At 37.1% G+C, this 24,831-nt stretch overlaps 1 protein-coding gene across 1 annotated transcript; it reads left to right on the top strand.

Moving 5' to 3' along the window:
• LOC109560520 (UDP-glucuronosyltransferase 2B31-like) lies at nt 1-22,257 on the top strand. The gene is made up of 6 exons (XM_019962838.2): nt 1-830; nt 1,449-1,597; nt 13,416-13,547; nt 16,655-16,742; nt 17,603-17,822; nt 20,625-22,257. Exons 1-6 carry the CDS (start codon nt 104-106, stop codon nt 20,902-20,904), a joined length of 1,596 nt encoding a protein of 531 aa, XP_019818397.2. The 5' UTR covers nt 1-103; the 3' UTR covers nt 20,905-22,257.
• The last annotated feature ends 2,574 nt before the right edge of the window (nt 22,258-24,831 follow it).

Genomic DNA, 24,831 nt, shown 5'->3' with positions numbered 1-24,831 from the left:
TATTTACTTGAAATGGAGGAGTTGTAATTTAACTTCCAGACTGATTTCTCTTTGGCTATGAGCTTGAGCTGCCAGATACAGTTATTTTAAAGAAGTACTGCATATGAACATGATGGCTGTGAAACGGCTCTTGCTTCTGCTGCTGCTACAGCTGACTTGTTACTTTAGCTCTGGGAGTTGTGGAAAGGTGCTGGTGTGGCCAGTAGAATATAGTCACTGGATGAATATGAAGATAATTCTGGATGAACTTGTCATGAGGGGTCATGAGGTGACTGTTTTGACATCTTCAGCTTCCATTTTGATTGATCCCAACAAACCATCTGCCATCAAATTTGAGAATTTCTCAGTATCTTTAACTAAAGATGATTTTGAGGATGCTTTGAAGAATTTTGTCGGGAACTGGACAGACCTGACAAATTCATTTTGGACATTTCCTTTGTTACTGCAAAGCTTATTTGATGAATATTCTGATCTTACTCTAAAGATCTGTAAAGAACTTATTTCAAACAAGAAACTTATGACAAAACTACATGAATCAAGGTTTGATGTTGTCCTTGCAGATACCGTTGGACCCTGTGGAGAGCTGCTGGCTGAGATATTTAAAGTACCTTTAGTGTACAGTGTCCGCTTCACTCCCGGTTATTCAATTGAAAGGAAGAGTGGGAAACTCCCATACTCACCATCCTACGTACCTGTTATATTGTCTGAATTAAGTGATCACATGACATTCATGGAGAGGGTCAAAAATATGATATATGTACTTTATTTTGACTTTTACTTCCAGATGTTAAAGGAGAAGAAGTGGGACCAGTTTTACAGTGAAGTACTAGGTAAGTCAGGTTTTTAGTTGATGGCATAAAGTCCTAATTTTCCTTGGAATAAAAGTTTGTATAAAGTCACAGAAATTTGTCTATTATAAGTAAAATGATGAAAAGAAAATATAAAATGTTCCATCAATCTCATAAAATGTATAGAAACATTACATGATAGGGTAAGATATAATCCTGTGGTCCATTACTAGTACAGGACACTCCAGAAAGTCATAAACCACAGATTGAAACACTTAGGACTTCTCTAAACAATTGTATATCCATCTTACTAAACTTTTTTAACTTGAAAAAAGTCACTAGAAAATTCATAAAATGTCTTAATAAATGAAGACATGTAGATTGAAGAGTTACACACATATTTGTAACACAAGCTTCCAGGTAGCATTAATTTTTTTTTTATTTATATAGTTCAGTTTTCAGACATTTTATGTTTAATATATATTATACACACACATATATATTTGCTTTATCAAAGAATAGAAACATTCAAACATCTTTGGCTACATCATTCCCCCAATCTCTTTTATAAAACTTACCTAATATATATATATATATATATGGCAATATTCTCATTTGATCTGAGTCTTGTTTGTTTGTTTTTTTTTTCCTTCCTTCCAGGGAGACCAACTACATTATTAGAGACAATGGGAAAAGCTGAATTTTGGCTCTTTCGATCCTACTGGGATTTTGAATATCCTTGCCCACTACTACCAAATGTTGAATTTATTGGAGGCCTCCACTGCAAACCTGCCAAACCTCTGCCTAAGGTCACCTACTCTTCTCTGTTGTGCTTCTTTAACTTTGCATTTTCAGTAGGAATAATTTTGCATTCTTTATTTATAATGTTTAATTACAGTGAGAGTGATGTAGGAAACTAAAGTGACTTCCAATTAGAAACTCATATTCCACACCAACACAAGTATCTGAATTTCGTTAACATTACAGAATAAAAGAGGGATACCTGGGAGATTTTGAGAATATGTCAGTTAAATTATGATTTCATCATTTAATGCATAATAAAGCATCAGACACTCATTAAAAATAATTATAAAGTGACTAGCATATTCCAAAAGTAAGTGATAATATGCAGAGAAATGGTAGAGACCCAGTTTCTGCCACTTGATGCTCTACCTGGAAAAACAGAATACAGACAAGTAATAAAACTTGTGTATTAATTTTTACAATATGGAAAGACCACAATGATAAGGAAACATCTAACAGCAATCACAGAAATATCTCTGAGTCATTAATAATTAAGGTGAGATCCAAAGGATATTCAGGAATAATTGAAGGTATAAGGGCAGAAGTGGATACAAAAGGAAAGCAGGTTGAGTAGTAATAATAGTGGCCAAGAAGTCCAAGTTTCATCAAAAGAGGAAGAGGCTCAGTAAAGAGTCAGATGATGCTGAAGAGGTAAGTTGGAGACAGAGAATTATGAGGAGTTTGAAGCATCTAGTAAAGGTGTTAGGTAGAACTTTAAAAGGGTCAAGGGAGAGATTTGATCACATTAAAAAAAAAAAAAAAACCTATATAGGATATAGTCACTGGGTTGGATTGTAAAGGGGGAAGAGTAGAAAGGGACACCATTTAGCAAGTTGCTATGAAATACAGGAAACAAGGACGGAAAAGATATGACCACACTAAATCATGATAATAGTACCAACCTCATATTGTTCTTGTGGGGAAAAAAACTGTACATATGAAGCATCCAAAATGTCCCTGACACAAACTCAGTGGCCTAGAAGAAATATTAAGTATTGTTTTTTTGCTGCTATTACATACTATCAATAACACAATGTGTGCCAGCCACCTGGATTTAATTCCTAATTGAATCAAGACTGGTTTCCTAACACATCAAGATTATGCTCTCCAGTAAATTCCTAGAAAGCAGATATCCCATGAAGTGATTTAAAAATAAATTTTTAATTTCTTTTAGAAAAAAATTAAGTTAATAAAAGTAATTTAATAAAATTTAAATAAAATATAATTTAATAACAAGTTAAGATTTTAATATTAAGAATTTCTTAAGGTTTCAGTAATTAAATGAGCAAGATGAAAAGCTAGAATTATTTTCTGTTCACCTGTGCTCTAGACAAAATGAAAATTATTCTTTGACAACATAAATGTATGCCCTAACAATTTTTGCAGTCAAATACAACATTTCCTTGCCTTCACATCAGCTTTTAAACCAGTCCTCATTTGAAATCCCAGGGTTTTATAGCTTACAGCATAAAAGGAATAACTTCGTCTATTAGGCCAAGTGTTTTCTGCTTACCCTGACCTTATACAAAAACCTCAGCAAAGCTCTCTTAAGGAGTGTAGGTCTCAACATCATAGCTGCCTGACAGAATGAACACAGAGAAAATGCACACTGCCTATATAGGAATCATAAATTCTGCAGATTATGATAAAGACCAAATAATTTGTGCCACTTGAATCTGAAAACTGTCCAATTATAAAATTTCTTCAGTTCATAGGGCTCTATTTCTAATGAAGGAAAGCAAGAATATAATTTGTTATAAATTAAAATGATTAGTTTTTAATGTAGCTAAAACTTAAATAGGAAGCAAATAATCTTCAGCAAACTATTTTGTGATCTCTTAAGAGATTCTTTAGTCTACTCATTATTGGTGGAAAAATTAAACTGATATCTTTTTCAAAGGGAAAACTCTTTGGATTGCAAATTGTTTGAGTTATCTATGGTAATTTTCATAGTGTCTAAAGGCTGAAATAAGATTAGTGACAGTTCTTCACTGCCTAACCATGTATTTTGAAAGATTTCACCATTCTCATTTCAGGAACATGATAGTGTTAGTAAGAAGGGAGGTTAGAAGGAAAGGGAGAATGACAAGGAAAGATGAACAGTAGGATAATGATAATAATCAGTAAATGTAGCTGTTGCTATTAAGTTGTAAAGCAAGATTTGAATCCAAGTCAATTATTGTGAGGATTTCATCATATAGAAAATTATTCCTTCAAACAATAACTTTTCTATTAATTATTAGGTTCTCAGAAATTTTCATTACCTTTGAAAGAATTGGCTTTTGGCAAAATGCATCAATAGTTTTGATATCAATTCCTCATTCAGTATGTGATTTGAAAAACTTTTCTCCCATTCTGTAGCTTGTATTTTCATTGTGTTGATTGTCTCTTTTGCTGTGAAGAAGCTTTTGAGTTTGATATAGTCCTATCATTGATTTTTTTCTTCTATCATGATTTTGGTGTCATATTCAAAAAAATCATTTTCAAAACCAATATTAAGGAAGCTTCTCTCCACTTTTTTTTTAAAGACTACTATGCTGTCTAGTCTTATGTGAAGTCTTTGATTCATTTTTGTGAAATGTATACAATAGGGATCTCCTTTCACTTTTTTGCAAGTGCTTAGTTTTCTCAGAAGACAAAGAATAGACTAACATTTCCCAATTAGGTGTTCTTGTCTTCCTTGTGAAATATTGACTATAAATGCTGTTTTAATTCTGGACCCTGCATTCTCTTTCACTGTTCTATTTGTCTATCTTTAGGCCAATAGCATATTGTCTTAAATATTACAGCTTTGTAGTATAATTTGAAATTGGTAGGTGTGATGCTCTGGCTGGCATCGAGTAGTGTGGATATTTCAATAGTATTATCTCTTATGATCCATGAATACATGATGTTTTTCCATTTATTTGTTTTTTCTGCTATTTCTTCCAACAAAGGCTTATAACTGTGCAGAGTTTTCACTTCATTGGTTAAGTTTATTTCTAGTTATTTTATTATCTTTGATCATATAGTAAATAGCATAATTTTTTTAGATGTCTCATTATTAGCATAGAAAAATGCAACTAATTTCTGTATGTTGATTTTTTATACTATAACTTTACTGAATGTGTTGACTAGTTCAGGTTTTTAGTTGAACCTCTGGGATTATCTGTACAAAAAAATTATGTCATCCACCAAAAAAAAAAAAAAAGAATGACGATTTTACTTCTTCTTTTCTGATTTGGATACCTTTTATCTTTTTGTCTTGCCTCCTTGCTCTAGCTAGGACTTCTAATACTATGTTGAATGAGTGTGAGAGGCCATCCATGTCTTGTTCCTGATCTTAGAGAAAAAGTTTTCAAATTTTCATTGTTGATCATGTTAGCTTTGAGTTTACCATATATGGTCTTTATTATGTTGAGGTCTTTCTACACCCAATATATAGGAGGTTTTATCAGGACAGGATGTTATCTTGTCAAATGTTATTCTCCATCTCTTGAGATAATCAAGTTATTTTATCTTTTATTGTATTAATGCAATGTATTACATCTATTGATTTGGATGTTGAACCATCTTTGCATCCTATGGATAAATTCCACTTGGTCATGGTATATAATTTTTTTAATGTGCTGTTGAATTTGGTTTCCTGATATTTGGATGAAAATTTTTGCATATATATTTACCCTGGATATTGGCATATAGTTTCCTTTACTTAGAATGTCCTTGTGTATTTGATATCAAGGTGTAATATTGGCCTTGTAGAATGAGTTTAGAAATGTTCCTTCTCTCCTGTTTAATTTTTTAGGAAAAGTTTTTGAAGCAATGATTCACAACCCTTGGAGTAAGTACTGATGAGCTTCATGCTATGTGGGGATGTGTCTGAATGAGGGACTGACAGAGATCCCACTTTAGTCTCTATGAAGCTTCATAGTCTCAGAATTACTACTTTCCTCTCTTTGGCTTTTTAAACTATATTACAAGTTTGCTGCTGCTAAGTCGCTTCAGTCGTGTCCGACTCTGTGCGACCCCATAGACGGCGGCCCACCAGGCTCCCTCGTCCCTGGGATTCTCCAGGCAAGAACACTGGAGTGGGTTGCCATTTCCTTCTCCAATGCATGAAAGGGAAAAGTGAAAGCGAAGTCGCTCAGTCATGTCCGACTCTTCGTGACCCCATGATCTGCAGCCTACCAGACTCCTCCGTCCATGGGATTTTCCGTCAAGAGTACTGGATGGGGTGCCATTTCCTTCTCCATATTACAAGTTTACATAGACATATTTGGAGGAGAAATTCATATTTTCTTCAGATAATCATATTATTGTTTATAAAATGAGGTCCATACTGTTTAAGCAGTCTCTGAAATGTAACCGTGCAACTCCTAAAAGACTTGACAAGTGAATCAGCTGGGAGAACTAAAGAGATTCAGGTTGAAAAAGCAAAACTGATATTAACTTACTGTCTTTTCTAATGAAAGACTTCACGATAAGTTTCATACAATTTTCATCAACCATATTTGAACTAATGGTACTCACAGTTCTTTGATGTACAGAGATGAAAATCTTCCTTTAATATTATTTTGATTCTGATAATGTTTATACTTCAGTAGAAGAAAAACAAATCACACATATGCATGTTAAATGTCCCTACCCCAGGGGAGTTTAAGAACCCTCGAGTTCCAACCAGTGGATACCTAGGGTTCCTAGAACCCAAAATAAGAAAGAACCCTGCAATTTAGAAGCCATTTATAAAGCCTGGGGAAATTATCTTAGGAGAGAACCCTTTGGGTGGGGGCATTTTTGGTCATATAGTCTTTCCCCTTGTTGATATAACTTTGCTTGTGGCCTCCAAGGAAGAGCTGAGAATGGGCTCAGAAGTCAGTGTGGCCATGGGGATCTCCGAGTTAAAGAGCTTGGACAACAATGCAGTGATGACCATTTCCATGTGTGACATGGTGGATGCAGTTCCCTGACCTTGAAGGAACATTGTAGTTTTTTTTTTTTTTAGATTTTAATCGTCACCAGCATCAAATTCCTCCAAAATTTTCAGAATTCTTTCCTCCAAATTCTGAAATTCATATACTTCTAAGGACCAGGACCTATGGACCAGGAAATAAATTTTATTCTAAGTTAAACTAAGATCGTTGAGAATTTATAATACATACACAAATAGGGAGGAAAAAAAGAATGTATAATTTGGTTTCCCTGTTGGCTCAGTGGTAAAGAATTTGCCTGCCAAAGCAGGGGACACAGTTTCAATCCCTGATCTGGGAAGATCCCCTGGAGAAGGAAATGACAATCCATTTCAGTATTCTTGACTGGAAAACCCCATGTAGCCTGGCATGCTACTGGCCATGGAGTCACAAAGAGTCAGACACAACTTAGTGACTCAAGAACAACAGTAAATATTAATATTTTATAGAATGTGTCAGTGAAGTCTTCTAGTCCTGGTGTTTTCTGTGTTGGGAAATTTTTGACTACTGGTTCAGTATCTTTACTCATTATAATTATTCAGATTTTCTAATTCTTCCTGATTCTGCCTTGACATATTATGTATTTCTAGGACTTTATCTATTCTTTGTGGTACATAATTTGTTGGTGTATAATTCTACACAGCAGTATCTTATGACCTTATGTATTTTTGTGATTTTAGTTTAATGTCTTCTCTTTCGTTTCTAATTTTATTTATGAGTCTTCTTCTTTCTTTTGTTAGTCTAGCTAAAGTTTGTCATTTTTGTTTATCTTTTTGAAAAGACAAAGACCAATACTGTATGATATCCCTTGTACGAGGAGGGCATGGAAACCCACTCCAGTATTCTTGCCTGGAGAATTCCCACGTGCAGAGGAGCCTGGCAGGCTACAGCCCATGGGATTGCAAAGAGTCGGACACGACTGAGTGACTAAGCACACACACCAATCCCTTGTTTGAGGAAACTTAAAAAGGTCAGACTTTTAATAAAGGAGAGTAATATGGTAGTGGTTACCAGGGGCTAAGGGCTGGGAGAAATAAAGAGATGCTTTTAAGGGTACAAACTTGCATCTCAGAGTAAATAAGTGCTATAGACATAAGGTACAGAACAGTGATTGTAGACAACAATATTATAATCATCAAGCATGCTGAGACTAGATCTTAGTTATTACAACCACAAAAAAAGAAAATATAATTATGTAACATTATGAAGATGTAAACTATCATTAAAATGGCAAACCTATTACAATATATAAATGTATCAAATCATTATGTCTTAAGTTCCATAATGCTTTATGTCAAATATATTTTATTCTTCTAAAAAAGTGCATGAATTTTAAAATAAGGATATCCCTACTCAGTAGTATACCTTATTTCATTTTTATAACTTTTTGTATTTTGCATGCTTTTGCCATGCTGCTGCTACTGCTGCTAAGTCGCTTCAGTCGTGTCCGACTCTGTGCGACCCCATAGACGGAAGCCCACCAGGCTCCTCCATCCATAGGATTTTCCAGGCAAGAGTACTGGAGTGGGGTGCCATTGCCTTCTCTCTTGCTTTTGCCATCAGATCAGATCAGATCAGTCGCTCAGTCGTGTCTGACTCTTTGCGACCCCATGAATCGCAGCACGCCAGGCCTCCCTGTCCATCACCAACTCCCGGAGTTCACTCAGACTCACGTCCATCAGTCAGTGATGCCATCCAGCCATCTCATCCTCTGTCGCACCCTTCTCCTCCTGCCCCCAATCCCTCCCAGCATCAGAGTCTTTTCCAATGAGTCAACTCTTCACATGAGGTGGCCAAAGTACTGGAGTTTCAGCCTCTGCATCATTCCTTCCAAAGAAATCCCAGGGCTGATCTCCTTCAGAATGGACTGCCTGGATCTCCTTGCAGTCCGAGACTCTCAAGAGTCTTCTTCAACACCACAGTTCAAAAGCATCAATTCTTTGGCGCTCAGTCTTCTTCACAGTCCAACTCTCACATCCATACATGACCACAGGAAAAACCATAGCCTTGACTAGACGAACCTTTTAGGCAAAGTAATGTCTCTGCTTTTGAATATGCTATCTAGGTTGGTCATAACATTACTTCCAAGGAGTAAGAGTCTTTTAATTTCATGGCTGCAGTCACCATCTGTAGTGATTTTGGAGCCCCCCAAAATAAAGTCTGACACTGTTTCCACTGTTTCCCCATCTATTTCCCATGAAGTGATGGGACTGGATGCCATGATCTTCGTTTTCTGAATGTTGAGCTTTAAGCCAACTTTTCACTCTCCACTTTCACTTTCATCAAGAGGCTTTTTAGTTCTTCACTTTCTGCCATAAGGGTGGTGTCATCTGCATATCTGAGGTTATTGATATTTCTCCCGGCAATCTTGATTCCAGCTTGTGTTTCTTCCAGTCCAGCGTTTCTCATGATGTACTCTGCGTATAAGTTAAATAAACAGGATGACAATATACAGCCTTGACGAACTCCTTTTCCTATTTGGAACCAGTCTGTTGTTCCATGTCCAGTTCTAACTGTTGCTTCCTGACCTGCATACAAATTTCTCAAGAGGCAGGTCAGTTGGTCTGGTATTCCCATCTCTTTCAGACATGTCCACAGTTTATTGTGATCCACAAAGTCAAAGGCTTTGGCATAGTCAATAAAGCAGAAATAGATGTTTTTCTGGAACTCTCTTGCTTTTCCCATGATCCAGTGGATGTTGGCAATTTGATCTCTGGTTCCTCTGCCTTTTCTAAAACCAGCTTGAACATCAGGAAGTTCATGGTTCACATATTGCTGAAGCCTGGCTTAGAGAATTTTGAGCATTACTTTACTAGCATGTAAGAGGAGTGCAATTGTGCGGTACTTTGAGCATTCTTTGGCATTGCCTTTCTTTGGGATTGGAATGAAAACTGACCTTTTCCAGTCCTGTGGACACTCCTGAGTTTTCCAAATTTTCTGGCATATTGAGTGCAGCACTTTCACAGCATCATCTTTCAGGATTTGGAATAGCTCAACTGGAATTCTATCACCTACCTAGCTTTGTTCGTCGTGATGCTTTCTAAGGCCCACTTGACCTCACATTCCAGCATGTCTGGCTCTAGGTCAGTGATCACACCATCGTGATTATCTTGGTCATGAAGATCTTTTTTGTACAGTTCTTCTGTGTATTCTTGCCATCTCTTCTTAATATCTTCTGCTTCTGTTCAGTCCATACCATTTCTGTCCTTTATTGAGCTCATCTTTGCATGAAATATTCCTTTGGTATCTCTGATTTTCTTGAAGAGATCTCTAGTCTTTCCCATTCTGTTGTTTTCCTCTATTTCTTTGCATTGATTGCTGAAGAAGACTTTCTTATCTCTTCTTGCTATTCTTTGGAACTCTGCATTCAGATGTTTATATCTTTCCTTTTCTCCTTTGCTTTTCACTTCTCTTCTTTTCACAGCTATTTGTAAGGCCTCCCCAGACACCCTTTTTGCTTTTTTGCCTTTCTTTTCCATGGGAATGGTCTTGATCCCTCTCTCCTGTATAATGTCACGAACCTCATTCCATAGTTCATCAGGCACTCTATCTATCAGATCTAGGCCCTTAAATCTATTTCTCACTTACACTGTGTAATCATAAGGGATTTGATTTAGGTCATACCGGAATGGTCTAGTGGTTTTCCCTACTTTCTTCAATTTAAGTCTGAATTTGGCAATAAGGAGTTCATGGTCTGAGCCACAGTCAGCTCCTGGTCTTGTTTTTGTTGACTGTATAGAGTTTCTCCATCTTTGGCTGCAAAGAATATAATCAATCTGATTTCGGTGTTGACCATCTGGTGATGTCCACGTATAGAGTCTTCTCTTATGTTGTTGGAAGAGGGTGTTTGTTATGACCAGTGTTTTCTCTTGGCAAAACTCTATCAGTCTTTGCCCTGCTTCATTCCGTACTCCAGGGCCAAATTTGCCTGTTACTCCAGGTGTTTCTTGACTTCCTACTTTTGCATTCCAGTCCCCTATAATGAAAAGGACATCTTTTTTGGGTGTTAGTTCTTAAAGGTCTTGTAGGTCTTCATAGAACCTTTCAACTTCAGCTTCTTCAGCATTACTGGTTGGGGCATAGACTTGGATTACTGCTTGTGTTATTTTCATAAAGATGTCAGAGAAGGAGAATAATCAGTCCACATCTGTGATTAATTTTTAAAGAAAGGCTGTATTACAATATGATAGGGATGCATCTTCCAGAGCAGAGAAAAATGAGCTTTGAATAGTAAGACAATGAAACAAAATACTGAAGACACATAACTTTAAATACTGCTAAAGGTCACTAGAAATATACATATGACCTGGATGTACCATGTGAGTCAGTCATTCCTGATGGCTCAGTGGTAAAGAATCCACCTGCAATGCAGGAGCCAAAGGAGATGTGGGTTCAATCCATGGGTCAGGAAGATTCCCTGGAGGAAGGCATGGCAACCCAGTCCAGTATTCTTGCCTGGAGAATCCCATGGACAGGAGACTAGTAGGTTACAGTCTTACAGGGTTGTGAAGAATCGGACATGACTGAGGCAACTGAGCATGCACACACATGTGAGTCATAGGAAAGTTCACTGAAGTTCATATTGAGACTGATATCATCAGGGTGAAATTACATTTTTAAAGAATTCTCTACACAATGTAATCTGCAAGGTTAAAGTTTGAAAAAAGATTCCATTGTCTTTTTTTTTCTGTTAAAAATAGGTTAAAAAAATATTTTATGATCATAAGTAGGGTCAAAAAATATACATTTTATGACGGAAGGGTTGAGTCATTATTCTCCAGAAGAAAAAAATAGTAAATTGAAAACAGAAAAAAAAGAAAGAAGTTTAAAAGATATGTACATCATTTTCACTAGCTATTCAGGAAAATTTCTCTGCATTTTTTTTGTAATAGAGTACAATGAGGAATGTGGAATTATTCTAATATAGAAGATAAAAATTTTACATTGGAAAGTGTGAAGGACTACAAGACAAAATAATTCTGATACAATTCCAAGCGTACAATTTTTTTAGGAGAGTACATTGAGCAATGTGGATTTATTCTAGTATATTAGTGACAAAATTATTTTTAATTGGTGAGGATCTGGGGTTACTCAACAAAATAACTCTAAAACAATTCCAGCAAATACAGCTTCACCAGGAGCTTTATTTAGTTTGATGTGAACCACAAGTTCACAGAAGTTACACATAGTACATCCTACTGTGACATTAAGAAAGTGTAAACAAAAGACCCTGATGCTGGGAAAGACTGAAGGCAGGAGGAGAAGGGGACGACAGAAGATGAGATGGTTCGATAGCATCACCGACTCAATGGACATAGGTTTGGATGGACTCTGGGAGTTGGTGATGGACAGGGAGACCTGGCATGCTGCGGTTCATGGAGTTGCAAAGAGTCGGACATGACTGAGCGACTGAACTGAACTGAAACAAATTCAGCAATATGATCACTCAAATATATATATAAATACACAGATATATCTCTGGGTTTTACATATAGGACTCAGGACTCTTTCGTAGAACATACAAACAGCAATGCCAGACTCCTCATTGTCAGTGATTAGTAATTTAGAGAGAGAGTCTGGGAAATATTGGCAAAGTTTAAGTTGAGGTATAAGGATTATAGAGCTGAAAGAATGAGAAAGTTATTAGAATCATAACTTTTTCTTAGTACTAATAGTCAGGGAAATAAAATACAAATGATGAAACTAAAATAACTCACCAGAATGTATGGAATAAATTAGTGATTTAGTAGGATTATAATAATAAATAAGATGAAGCAAAAAGTGAAACTGAAAGTTGCTCAGTTGTGTCCAATTCTTTGTCTGTGACCCTGTGGACTATACAGTCCATGGAATTCTCCGGGCCAGATTACTGGAGTGGGTTGCCGTTCCCTTCTTCAGGGGATCTTCCCAACTGAGGGATCGAATTCAGGTCTCCCACATTGCAAGCAGATTCTTTGCCAGCTGAGGCACAAAGGAAGCAAATCTTTCCAATAATCTATGTTAGTAATCAATAACATTATTGATGAAGAATCTGAGTGTAGCATTGTTTAATAGTATCTCCTCACTACTGTCTTTTTCTTGCTTTTACACACATACACATTTGCACAAATACACATATTAGAAGAAATTAACCTCATATTACATATCTCCTTCCCAAGGATCTCAGGGATAACATCTGTTTAAAAGAGAGCCATTAATGAAAACGCTATGGAGATTCCTCAAGAAATAAAACATAGAATTACCATAGAGGTCAACAATTCTCCTTCTGGGGATATATATAAAAAATTGAAATTAGTTATGAAATTAGGATGAGATATTTACACACCATGTTCATGAAAGCACTATTCACAAGAGTCAAGAGGTTGAAGAAACCCAAGCATCCATCAACAGATAAAGCAAAAAAAAACAAAATGTGTCTGCAAACAATGAAATATTACTCAGCCTTTAAAAGGAAATATGAAACAAGGCAAAACATGGATGAACCTTAGGCAAAGTGAAATAATCCATCACAAAAATACAAATACTATACAATTCAGTTTTTATGAGATTGCTAGACTCTCAAGTTTGTAGAAACTAGAGTAGAATGAAGGTCTCCAGGGGCTGGGCAAAGAAGAAATGGTGCTTCTTAATGGACATAGACTTCTAGTTTTGCCAGATGAAAAATGTCTGGAGATTGGTTCCACAAGACAAATATATTTAACACTACTGAACTATACACTTAGAAATGATGAAGATGGTAAATTTTATCTTATGTATATTTTACCACTTTTTTTAAAAAGTCACCAATAATTCCTAATTATAGTGTTTGTAGCCATCCTTCAGTTAATGTTTGCTATGCTGTTGCTCTTTTGTGATGGAGCAAATGCTTTTTTCACAGGAAATGGAAGAGTTTGTGCAGAGCTCTGGAGAAAATGGTATTGTGGTGTTTACTTTGGGGTCAATGGTCACTAACGTGACAGAAGAAAGAGCCAATATGATTGCATCAGCTCTTGCCCAGATTCCACAAAAGGTACACACAGTAACTTAATAGTGGACAACTATTTAACAAGTTGGGCTTCCCTGGTGGCTCAGTATAAGAGTATGCCTGTCAATGCAGGAGACTCAGGCTTGATCCTTGGGTTGGGAAGATCGCTTGGATAAGGAAATGGCAAGCCACTCCAGTATTCTTGCCTGGAAAACCGCATGGACAGAGGAGCCCGGTGGGCTACAGTCCATGGGGTCGCAAAGCATTGGACACAGCTTAGTAACTGAATGACAACAGCAACTAATGAGTCTGTTAAACTCTATAAAAGGTCTAATTACAGAAAATTTTTGCAAGAAAGGTAAACTACTATGATAGCTCCAACTTATCTGAGATATTTATAAAAAAACAAAATATACATGGCAGATGCTAAAGTGGTATACAGAGTGTTTTTGATTGACAATAACTTTGGACTTACATTGTAATCAAAAAGAGATATATTTAAGAGATGTAGTATGAATTTTGGTATTATAATAGTGTTGTAGGCAGGAAAAGAAATCTCACATTCTGTTATGTAGTTTACTCCTTTACCATGAAGGGCTCCTGAGGACACAGTATACATATACAGGTGTTCTCAGAGGTTAAATTTTAACAGTAGGCATAATACCGACTCTTTGCAAACCCATAGACTGTAGCCAGACTCCTCTGTCCATGGGATTTTCCAGGCAAGAATAATGGAATGGGTTGCCATTTCCTTCTTGAGGGGATCTTCCCAACCCAGAGATCAAACCCAGGTCTCCCACACTGCAGGCAGGCTCTTTACCATCTAAGCCACCAGGGAAGACCCAATAATACAATAATGTTAAGCAATATTGACAAAAACCTGCAATGTGCCATGCAATTTCTACCTGCCAGGAAATCCCAACCCCTTTCCTTGTCCTAAATGTTGAAACAGCCCTCTTCAGTGTCCTTTTCTGGTTGCTACACAGAGAAAGGATGGTCAGGGAACCGCAATCTGCTGCCAGATATCCGTATAGCCACAGTGATTCAGAGAAAGAGAAACATCAGCCTCCTTGATTGACTGCTGCTACTGCTGCTAAGTCGTTTCAGCCGTGTACGACTCTGTGCGACCCCATAGACGGCAATCCACTAGGCTCCCCCGTCCCTGGGATTCTCCAGGCAAGAACACTGGAGTGGGTTGCCATTTCCTTCTCCAACGCATGAAAGTGAAAAGTGAAAGTGAAGTCGCTCAGTCGTGCCAACTCTTAGCGACCCCATGGGCTGCAGCCTATCAGGCTCCTCCGTCCAAGGGATTTTCCAGGCAAAAGTACTGGAGTGGGGTGCCATCGCCTTCTCTGATGGTTGACTGGGTCCTGCCAAAGTCTGAGGCAGGAAGAGCAAAGGAAAAGGGTGAAGGTGGGGTCCTGCCCTTTGGATGAACCCGGTGCACTGTAAAGTCTGGTCCTTAATGGACTCTGCTTCTATTACTATTCTAAATTGAGGAAAGAAAAGAGGCTGTAAGAAGGAGTCAAGCATGAGAAAGACTGGCATGGAAAAGGATCAGCTGCCTCCTTCTCCATAAAATATAGCAGTAACTTATTTTCTAATGTATAAAATACACCAAGGGTCTTTGGATGTTTGTGAACTTCTTTTTTAGTTTACTATCTGATATCGATCATAGTATTCTCCTAACTACACATGCTAATTTTTTGCTGGAAACCTACTTTACATTCACATAGCAAATAGAAGCTAAACAACTAAAAATTATAATCCAGTTTATAAAGATTGCTTGGTACTAATTTAGCACCACAGTTTTTGAACTTTACCAACAGCTGTTTTGTTATTAATAGTTACAAATTGCTGACAGGCTTTTCTTTTCTAAATTTAAAGACTTTCCTAACCTAGAAAAGTGGTAATACACTGGATTCATGTCAAAAATTGCTAATAGACACTTTTCTTAGAAGTAGTGTTTAACAATTTGTAATCTAAAAGAAGCTATCTCCTAAACAGCATTAATTCTCTCTGCTAAGTTGCATCAGTCGTGTCTGACTCTGTGCGACCCCAGAGACAGCAGCCTACCAGGCTCCCCCATCCCTGGGATTCTCCAGGCAAGAACACTGGAGTGGGTTGCCATTTCCTTCTCCAATGCATGAAAGCTAAAAGTGAAAGTGAAAGTGAAGTTGCTCAGTCGTGTCTGACTCTTCGCGACCCCATGGACTGCAGCCTACCAGGCTCCTCCGTCCATGGGATTCCCCAGGCAAGAGTAGTGGAGTGGGTTGCCATTACTTGCTATTAATAAATTACTAAATAAGCAGAAATATTAATTGTAATAAGTGGCTGATTGAATGTATTCCTTTTTGTAAACCAAAAGATATAAAACTCTAGTAAAAATTACTTAAGCTATATGAGTAAGTGTATATAAGTAAAGTCCCTACTATGAATCCAAAAGGAATCAGTAAGAGACAATTAAATTTTAAAATAAGAGCTAGTGTATGAAATAAAGCAAATAAATGTATGTTATTAATGATTTGCCACTTTTTTTAATAGAATGGAGACCAATAGCAATTTCTTAAATATATAAATTTGCTATTCAAGATCTCATTTCTTTATGGCATCAGTCATTAGTGCATACCACACCTGGTTGAATAAGTTCATAAAATGTGGTTCTTCCTATTGATGGCAGTGTATTAGTAAATATCATTACTTAAGAGGTCATGTCCTTGTTTCCTTAATTGTCATCAGTTCAGTTCAGCTCAGTCACTCAGTTGTGTCTGACTCTGCGACCCCATGGACTGCAGCACACCAGGCTTCCCTGTCTATCACCAACTCCCAGAGGCTACTCAAACTCAAGTCCATTGAGTCAGTGATGCCATCCAACCATCTCATGCTCTGTCGTCCCCTTCTTCTCCTGCCTTAAATCTTTCCCAGCATCAGGGTCTTTTCTAAAGAATCAGTTCTTCACATCAGGGGGCCAAGGTATTGGACTTTCAGCTTCAACTGAATATCATATGGAATATGACATTTCATATGGAATATGGCAAATTCCATATGAAAAGTCTTCCATATGGAAGACTTTTAACTAGTTGTCTTCAATCTCTTTAGAATTCTATCCCTATAAATTTGAAGTTCAACTTACGGAATATTTTCTTTAACAGGTTTTATGGAGATATGATGGCAAGAAACCAGACACCTTAGGACCCAATACTCGGCTGTATAAGTGGGTCCCCCAGAATGACCTTCTTGGTGAGACTTGGTAGAACAATTGAAAGCATGGGTAACAGCTGAGCAGAGTGATCGTACTTCAACAGGAAACAAACTTACCAAGTATTTATTATTGAAACACTCAAAAAGAAAACTTTACTCCTTTATTTTTATTTCCAGCTCTAGGTGAAAATAGAAAATATAGCAATTGTCACTTTATTAAACATAGAGATGTCCCTTAGAATCAAAATGTCTTATTTTAGCTGTAATCATTTTGAGCCATGAACTTTTAAATAACTTCAGAGATGGTTGTTCTGTCTTTGAATTCTCTATCTTTTCCGCCCCCGTAGGGATATTAAGATCCACTGAAAAATACCCGCTCCTTTTTTATTACCAATGACCCTTCATTTTCTGTAGGAAAAATTCTGCAATCATTTCCTTGAGGCAATTACACATTTTATGGTAATGTAGATTTTCCTTCCTCTGGTTCCAGTACAACTACCATTACCCTTCCTGTGGCCTTGTCACCCTTTCTATCGGACTGAATGACTTTACTGTTTCTTTAAGAGAATATATTTCTGACATGCCCTCCTCTGGTATTTTTGTTCATCCGCTTTATTTTACGCAGAATATTCTTTCAAGCTATTCACCTGCTGATCTTGAATTCGTTTATGACATTCAAAAGGTAAAGTACTTCTTTCATGAAGTCTTCACTTACCTCTCCAGCAGACTTAGTGGATTCTTGCACTGAGTTCCAAAAGCTATTTAAATGCAGTTTCCTGTGTGTAATCAAGGGTGATATTAAACAAACAAACATTGCTTTCTTTCAGTGTCTTCTAATGCCCTTTTCTCATTTTTAAGACTTTTAATTAATAATTTTACTGAAATTCACACAATCCTAGGTCATCCAAAAACCAAGGCCTTTATAACTCACGGTGGAACCAATGGCATTTATGAGGCTATCTACCACGGGGTCCCTATGGTGGGCCTTCCTTTGTTTGCTGAGCAACCTGATAACATCAACCGAGTGAAGGCCAAAGGAGCAGCTGTCAGATTGAACTTGGAAACAATGTCAAAAACAGATTTCCTCAATGCACTGAAGCAAGTCATTAACAATCCTTCGTGAGTATACATATACACATATATGTTTTACTACGTATTATTTCTAGAGGCGTTCTCATAGGAAGACACAAGAGGCAGCAAGGAGTCTTCAGTAAGATTTGCTCAATGCTTTGAAAATAGTCATTAGTAACCTATTGGGTCACATTGTGTGTTTTCAGTGGCTTTAGGGGAAAGATTTGTGAGAGGCTTAAGGATTGTGGAGAAATTTTGAAAGAGCTCCTCATTAGAATGAGAAGAATCCCTAGGTGGTAACAAGGATTAAGAGGAAGCACTGAGAACAAAGTTAAAGTAGGAAACCATGAACTCTTTAAGCACTCATCTGCACACTTACAACTTTCCTTCAGCATATGAATTCCGCAAATGTTTTAGACTCTTCTGCTGCTGCTGCTGCTGCTGCTATGTCACTTCAGTCGTGTCCGACTCTGTGTGACCCAATAGAGGGCAGCCCACCAGGATCCCCTGTCCCTGGGATTCTCCAGGCAAGAACACTGGAGTGGGTTGCCATTTCCTTCTCCAATGCATGACAGTGAAAAAGTGAAAGTGAAGTCGCTCAGTCATGTCCTACTCTTCGCAACCCCATGGACTGCACCCCACCAGGTTCCTCTGCTCAAGCGATCCTCCAGTCAAGAGTACTGGAGTGCGGTACCATTGCCTTCTCCATTAGACTCTTCTAAAATGGTCTAATTTTAGTAAATCACCATGACATGATCCATCTCAAATTCTCATTACATTGAGCACTTTTCAAATTTTCTGTGCTAAAATTTTTTCCATAAAAGATGAAAGATAAACATCTAGAACTATCTAATTACAACTATTTTGAGACTATTTTTTACCACCAGTGCCACCTGGGAAGCCCAAATATAGGTACATTCTTAGTTCTTCTTTAGGTTATTTTTGTCTTGTTTTGAAGAACTGTAAAATCAAAAAGTAATTGACTTTGAAAAGACAAGTTGGGATATTCCTATGTAAAAACCAAATTTTCTGAAACCAGAAACATTTTGTTTTCAAATTGTTTCATGGTTTAACTTGAGTAATATTATTACTACTAATATCATAAATATGATGTATGTATTTTCCCCCTTTTGTTTCATGATGACTTTGGAAAAAAACATTTTGAGACTATATTGGCAATAATAGCACAATGGACATTTGTGCTTTAAAAACAGTGTTATTTAATTTTAGCACAAATATTACACTAAATGTCTGCCATTAGAAGAATAGTTTCTTTATTTTTAAAAGAAATATATGTTTCAGTAGGCAGTTTTATGTAAAAGTAACTCTCTCTAGTATCTTTGTGTATTTTTTAATTTTTAATAATGTAAAGCTAGCATCCGGAGAAGGCAATGGCACCCCATTCCAGTACTCTTGCCTGGAGAATCCCATGGACGGAGGAGCTTGGTAGGCTGCAATCCATGGGGTCGCTAAGAGTCAGACATGACTGAGCGACTTGACTTTCACTTTTCACTTTGATGCATTGGAGAAGGAAATGACAACCCACTCCAGTGTTCTTGCCTGGAGAATCCCAGGGACGGTGGAGCCTGGCGGGCTGCCATGTATGGGGTCGCACAGAGTCGGACATGACTGAAGGGACTTAGCAGCAGCAGCAGCAGTAAGCGGCACCAGCAAAGCTAGCGTCAATAAAGAAAGATAATGTACTGCTTGATATATATTGACTATGATATGGTACACATTGTACTAAGTCCATTATACATATTAAGTAACTTCTTCATTATAAACTTTCCCTACTCTATTAAAAGTATTTCTGAACTACTACCCTCTTCTCAAACACCCAATGCTCCCCCTGAGTTTTTTACAGAACAGGGAGAGAAGTTACCTTCATTGTTACCACACTGTTATTTATAAAAGTTCATGCATCATATCGCTTTATTCCTCTTTCCTTGTCTGTTAGTCCATCATCATTTCAACAATAAAAACAAATAAAACTCGAAAGTCTGAGGGTGAAATGTTTGGCACACTCTGTATTCTAAAATAACTAGCAAGGAAAACAACAATAATATTAGGAAAAATTTACTCAGTCTACTGTATACTAATAATACATCTAAGGATCAATATATTATTCCTCCAAATAATCAGATAGGATACTATTGCTATGCATTCCATTTAACAATGAAAAACTAAGAAATGGAGTTTAAAAAGCAGGCAGCAAGGTAAGTGTCAGAGTCAGAATTCAAACGAAGGCAATTCACTTCCACACTTTAACCACTGCTTCACTAATATAAGGTCAACACCAACTCCTGGCCAGTGCTATCTGGCCATGTCTCTGAAGCTCATGATGTATTTACCTCTTATCTCTGGATTATGATAGTGTTTCAAAGCTTTTCTGCCAGATCTCTTCACAATTCCTTACTGGATAGCTCAAGTCATGTATTTCTTTTCTTTTCACCTTCACAATTTAACTTACTCCATTCTCAAGCTACAGACACTTCTCTCTTGTCTTCTCTTTTCTTCATAGCTTGAAATCCTATGCATTCAACAAATTCAAGCCCATAAGCTCCTGTGCCTGTGTTCAGTTGCTTAGTCATATCCAGGTCTTTGCGACCCCATGGACTGTAGCCTGCCAGGATTCTCCGTCCATGAAATTCTCCACCAAGAACACTGGAGTGGGTTGCCATTTCCTTCTCCAGGCCGATGAACTTAGATCTCTATAATTATCTCTTAGAAAAATAATCAATCGTTCTTCCACTCTATGTGGCACTCATTTCCTCTCTCTGCATGGAAATTTCACATATTTAACTTTTATAGTTCATTCTATAAATTGATGTCTCTTTGATTTTCCTTCAGGTATAAACGGAATGCTATGTGGTTATCAACCATTCAACGTGATCAGCCTATGAAGCCCCTTGACCGAGCAGTCTTCTGGATTGAATTTGTCATGCGCCACAAAGGAGCCAAGTACCTGCGACCTGCCGCCCACAAGCTCACCTGGTTCCAGTACCACTCTCTGGATGTGATCGGGTTCCTGCTGGCCTGTGTGGCAACTGCTGTATTTGTCATCACAAAATGTTTTCTGTTCTGTTGCCGAAAGTTTGCTGAAACAGGAAAGAAGAGGAAAAGGGAATAGCTGTATTTGGGTCCCAAAGCAGTAATGCCCCAGAGGTGGAATTCTTCCAGCTTATTTCAACAGGAAGGAGTTATGAAAAGGCTCCTATCTTCCTGTGACAAAATGGCTTTTCACAGTTCAGCACCTCCTTTCAAAATTCATTTACAAGGAATTTTTTAACTGTTTTAAGATTTAGAAAAATGTCATACCAAGATGAAAGCTGATGAAAATTATATAAAAGTAAATGGGTAAATATTGAAATTTATTATTTTAAATCAGAAGATTTACTAAAAAATTATTGAATATGGTAAACAGTGTTTCACATGGTGTGCATAGACACTAGAATGATAAACCTAGACCTCCTCTGACTTACATAATCAGATAACAATGGGCAAAATACAAAAATTACATGAAGTTTATGGAAAATTGGTAAATCAAATGAAAGCAATATGAAGTCACTTTTGTAAATTGCACATCAGGAAAGCAGTTTATAATCAAGGTGGTCCAGGTGAGGAAATGGGTCTTATTGATCAAGAGGACCACCATCTAAGTCATATAACAAACATTCATCAGTCTAAGGCATAATTTATTCAAATTATTTAAAAATAAATTGATGCTTGGGGAATGATAGGAAAAATGTACCATAGAATTTTCCATACTGCCTCTCAACATAATTGCCATATTTAAAAAAGATAGAATTAATATGGTACCATAGTAGATAATATTATTAAATCACACATATAGTTCTAAATAATTTTCCAGAAATCTATCCTGCAACACTTGTAACAAAAAAAAGCATTTGTCATTACTGTATAGTGAGAATTACTCCAAAACTCCAACAAAAAGTCAAACAGTCCAATATGAAAATAGATGAAGATGAATAAGAAAGTCACAGAAGTGAAATGGCCGATGACATGTAGAAATGGACAAAAGTCACTGGTGCTTTGGAAATGGAAACTAAGCCACTTATGTCTCTGGATATATTTCAGTGTCTCCTAGTTTATAGTCTATGGGAACTTGAGTAGAATTTGTATTCTACTGTTGTGTAAAAATTGCATAAATCTTAATATGTTGAATTGATTCATGATGATTTTAAGGTCTACTGTATTCTTCTACTTCTCTATAGATGCATTCTATTAATTTCTGAGAGTTTGATATTGAAATTCTAACTAAAAATCTTATCTACCTAAAAAATTCTAATATACAGGGAACTATATGAAAATGCATATTTTCATAATTAAAAATTTTTTTAAAGCAAATTATTTTCCAAAAATAATTTTCAGAACAAATAATATAGGAGAACTATTTTTCTGTATGTATAATGTGGAGATACCCTTTGAAAATAAAATTTAAATGTACTGTTTAACACTGCAACTCTACATCTTGGTTATCTTTCATACAGAAAGACTTGCAAGTGTTCATGCATGCTAAGTCACTTCAGTCATGTCTGACTTCTTGCCACCCCATGAACTGTAGCCTGCCAGGCTCTCCTGTCCATGAGATTCTCCAGACAAGAATACTGCAGTGGGTTGCCATGCCCTCCTCCAGGGGATTTTCCAAACCCAGGGATTAAACCCACATCTTTTATGTTTCCTGCATTGGTAGGTGGGTTCATAATTATATACTGAATTCCCACTAGCACTTAAATTGCTATCAGTTTATAAACACACTAACCTACAACATAGGTATGCGTTATACAGCCATGAGAGAAAACAGATGGATTATGGACAATATTGTTGAATACTCTCCATGTCACATTACTAAGTAAATAAAAAGTTGCAAAAATTACAAAAAATAAGCATGACATTCTTCTTTGGACATAAAATTAAACGTATGTAAATATATGTAAATTTGCATACCACAGGGAAAATCTTAAAGAATACACTGAATTTCCAATGAAGAGAATTTAAATTTTAGTTCTACATATTTTTCAATGGTTTCTAATTGTGCATTTATTGTTTTTGTAGATTTTATGGGGGATACAAGTGTTGGGACCCTCCTAACCCTCCAACTTGCTAATGTCACTTTATTTCTAATTCTGTGTCAAAGGGGCTGCAGTCACAAGAACCTCTCATTTGCTATTATTTTTACACTTTTTATCCCTTACAAGATATAGTTGATGTTCTATGCAAGGACATTAATATTTAAATGTGTGATGACTGACAAAACAATATTAAACACACTGTATAATCTGGAAGTGTTCTAGACTTTGCCCTTTCAGTTGCTTTCTACATCTGCTATTTACATATTTACTTGAGATGGAGCTGTTTTAATTTAACTTCCTGACTGATTTCTCTTTGGATGTAAGCATCAGTTCGGTTCAGTCATTCAGTTGTATCCAACACTTTGTGACCCCATGAACTACAGCACGCCAGACCTCCCTGTCCATCACCAACTCCCAGAGTTTACTCAAACTCATCTCCACTGAGTTGGTGATGACATCCAAACATCTTACCCTCTGCCATTCCCCAGTCCTCTTGCCTTCAATCTTTCTCAGCATCAGGGTCTTTTCCAATGAGTCAGTTCTTCATATCAGATGGCCAAAGTGTTGGAGTTTCAGCTTCAACATCAGTCCTTCCAAAGAAATCCCAGGGCTGATCTTCTTCAGAATGGACTGGTTGGATCTCCTTGCAGTTCAAGGGACTCTCAAGAGTCTTCTCCAACACCACAGTTCAAAAGCATCAATTCTTCAGTGCTAAGCTTTCTTTATAGTCCAACTCTCACATCCAGACATGACTACTAGAAAAACCATAGCCTTAACTAGAAGGACATTTGTTGGCAAAGTAACGTCTCTGCTCTTTAATATGCTGTCTAGGTTGGTCATAACTTTCCTTCCAAGCAGTAAGCATATTTTAACTTCATGGCTGCAGTCACCATCTGCAGTGATTTTGGAGTCCCCAAAAAATAAAGTCTGTCACTAGTTCCACTGTTTCTCCATCTATTTGCCATGAAGTGATGGGACCAGATGCCATGATCTTAGTTTTCCAAATGTTGAGCTTTCAACCAACTTTTTCACTCTCCTCTTTCACTTTCATCAAGAGGCTCTTTAGTTCTTATTTGCTTTCTGCCATAAGGGTGGTGTCATCTGCGTATCTGAGGTTATTGATGTTTCTCCCTGCAATCTTGATTCCAGCTTGTGTTTCATCCATCCTGGCATTTCTCATGATGTACTCTGCATACAAGCTAAATAAGCAGGGTGAAAACACACAAACTTAACGTACTCCTTTACCTATTTGGAACCAGTCTATTGTTCCATGCCTAGTTCTAACTGTTGCTTCTTGACCTGAATACAGATTTCTAAAGAGGCAAGTAAGGTGGGGTGATATTTCCATTTCTTTCAGAATTTCTCACTGTTTATTGTGATTCACACAGTCAAAGGCTTTGACATAGTCAATAAAGCAGAAATATATGTTTTTCTGGAACTCTCTTGCTTTTTCCATGATCCAGCGGATGTTGGCAATTTGATCTCTGGTTCCTCTGCCTTTTTTAAAACCACCTTGAACATCAGGAAGTTCACGGTTCACCTACTGTTGAAGCCTGGCTTGGAGAATTTTGAGCATTATTTTACTAGTGTGTGAGATGAGTGCAATTGTGCGGTAGTTTGAGCATTCTTTGACAATGCCTTTCTTTGGGATTGGAATGAAAACTGACCTTTTCCAGTCCTGTGGCCACTGCTCAGTTTTCCAAATTTGCTGGCATATTGAATGCAGCACTTTCACAGCATCATCTTTTAGGATTTAAATAGCTCAACTGGAATTCCATCACCTCCACTAGCTTTGTTCATAGTGATGCTTTCTAAGGCCCACTTGACTTCACATTCCAGGATGTCTGGCTCTAGGTCAGTGATCACACCATCGTGATTATCTGGGTCCTGAAGATGTTTTCTGCATATGTCTTCTGTGTTTTCTTGCCACTTTTTCTTAATATCTTCTGCTTCTGTTAGGTCCA

This window comes from Bos indicus, chromosome 6 (genome assembly GCF_029378745.1).
Source record: "Bos indicus isolate NIAB-ARS_2022 breed Sahiwal x Tharparkar chromosome 6, NIAB-ARS_B.indTharparkar_mat_pri_1.0, whole genome shotgun sequence".
Taxonomy (NCBI): Eukaryota; Metazoa; Chordata; class Mammalia; order Artiodactyla; family Bovidae; genus Bos; species Bos indicus.
Note: the sequence above shows the minus strand (reverse complement) of the source record. Positions and strands in the feature narration are given on the sequence as shown.

What these genes read in the sequence shown, in the direction of transcription:
- LOC109560520 (XM_019962838.2), top strand. Translation starts at nt 104, where the DNA reads ATGAACATGATGGCTGTGAAACGGCTCTTGCTTCTGCTGCTGCTACAG. An exon ending in CTGCCAAACCTCTGCCTAAG is followed by an intron (nt 1,598 to 13,415) that starts GTCACCTACTCT and finishes CTTTTTTCACAG; the next exon opens with GAAATGGAAGAGTTTGTGCA. An exon ending in CAAGTCATTAACAATCCTTC is followed by an intron (nt 17,823 to 20,624) that starts GTGAGTATACAT and finishes ATTTTCCTTCAG; the next exon opens with GTATAAACGGAATGCTATGT.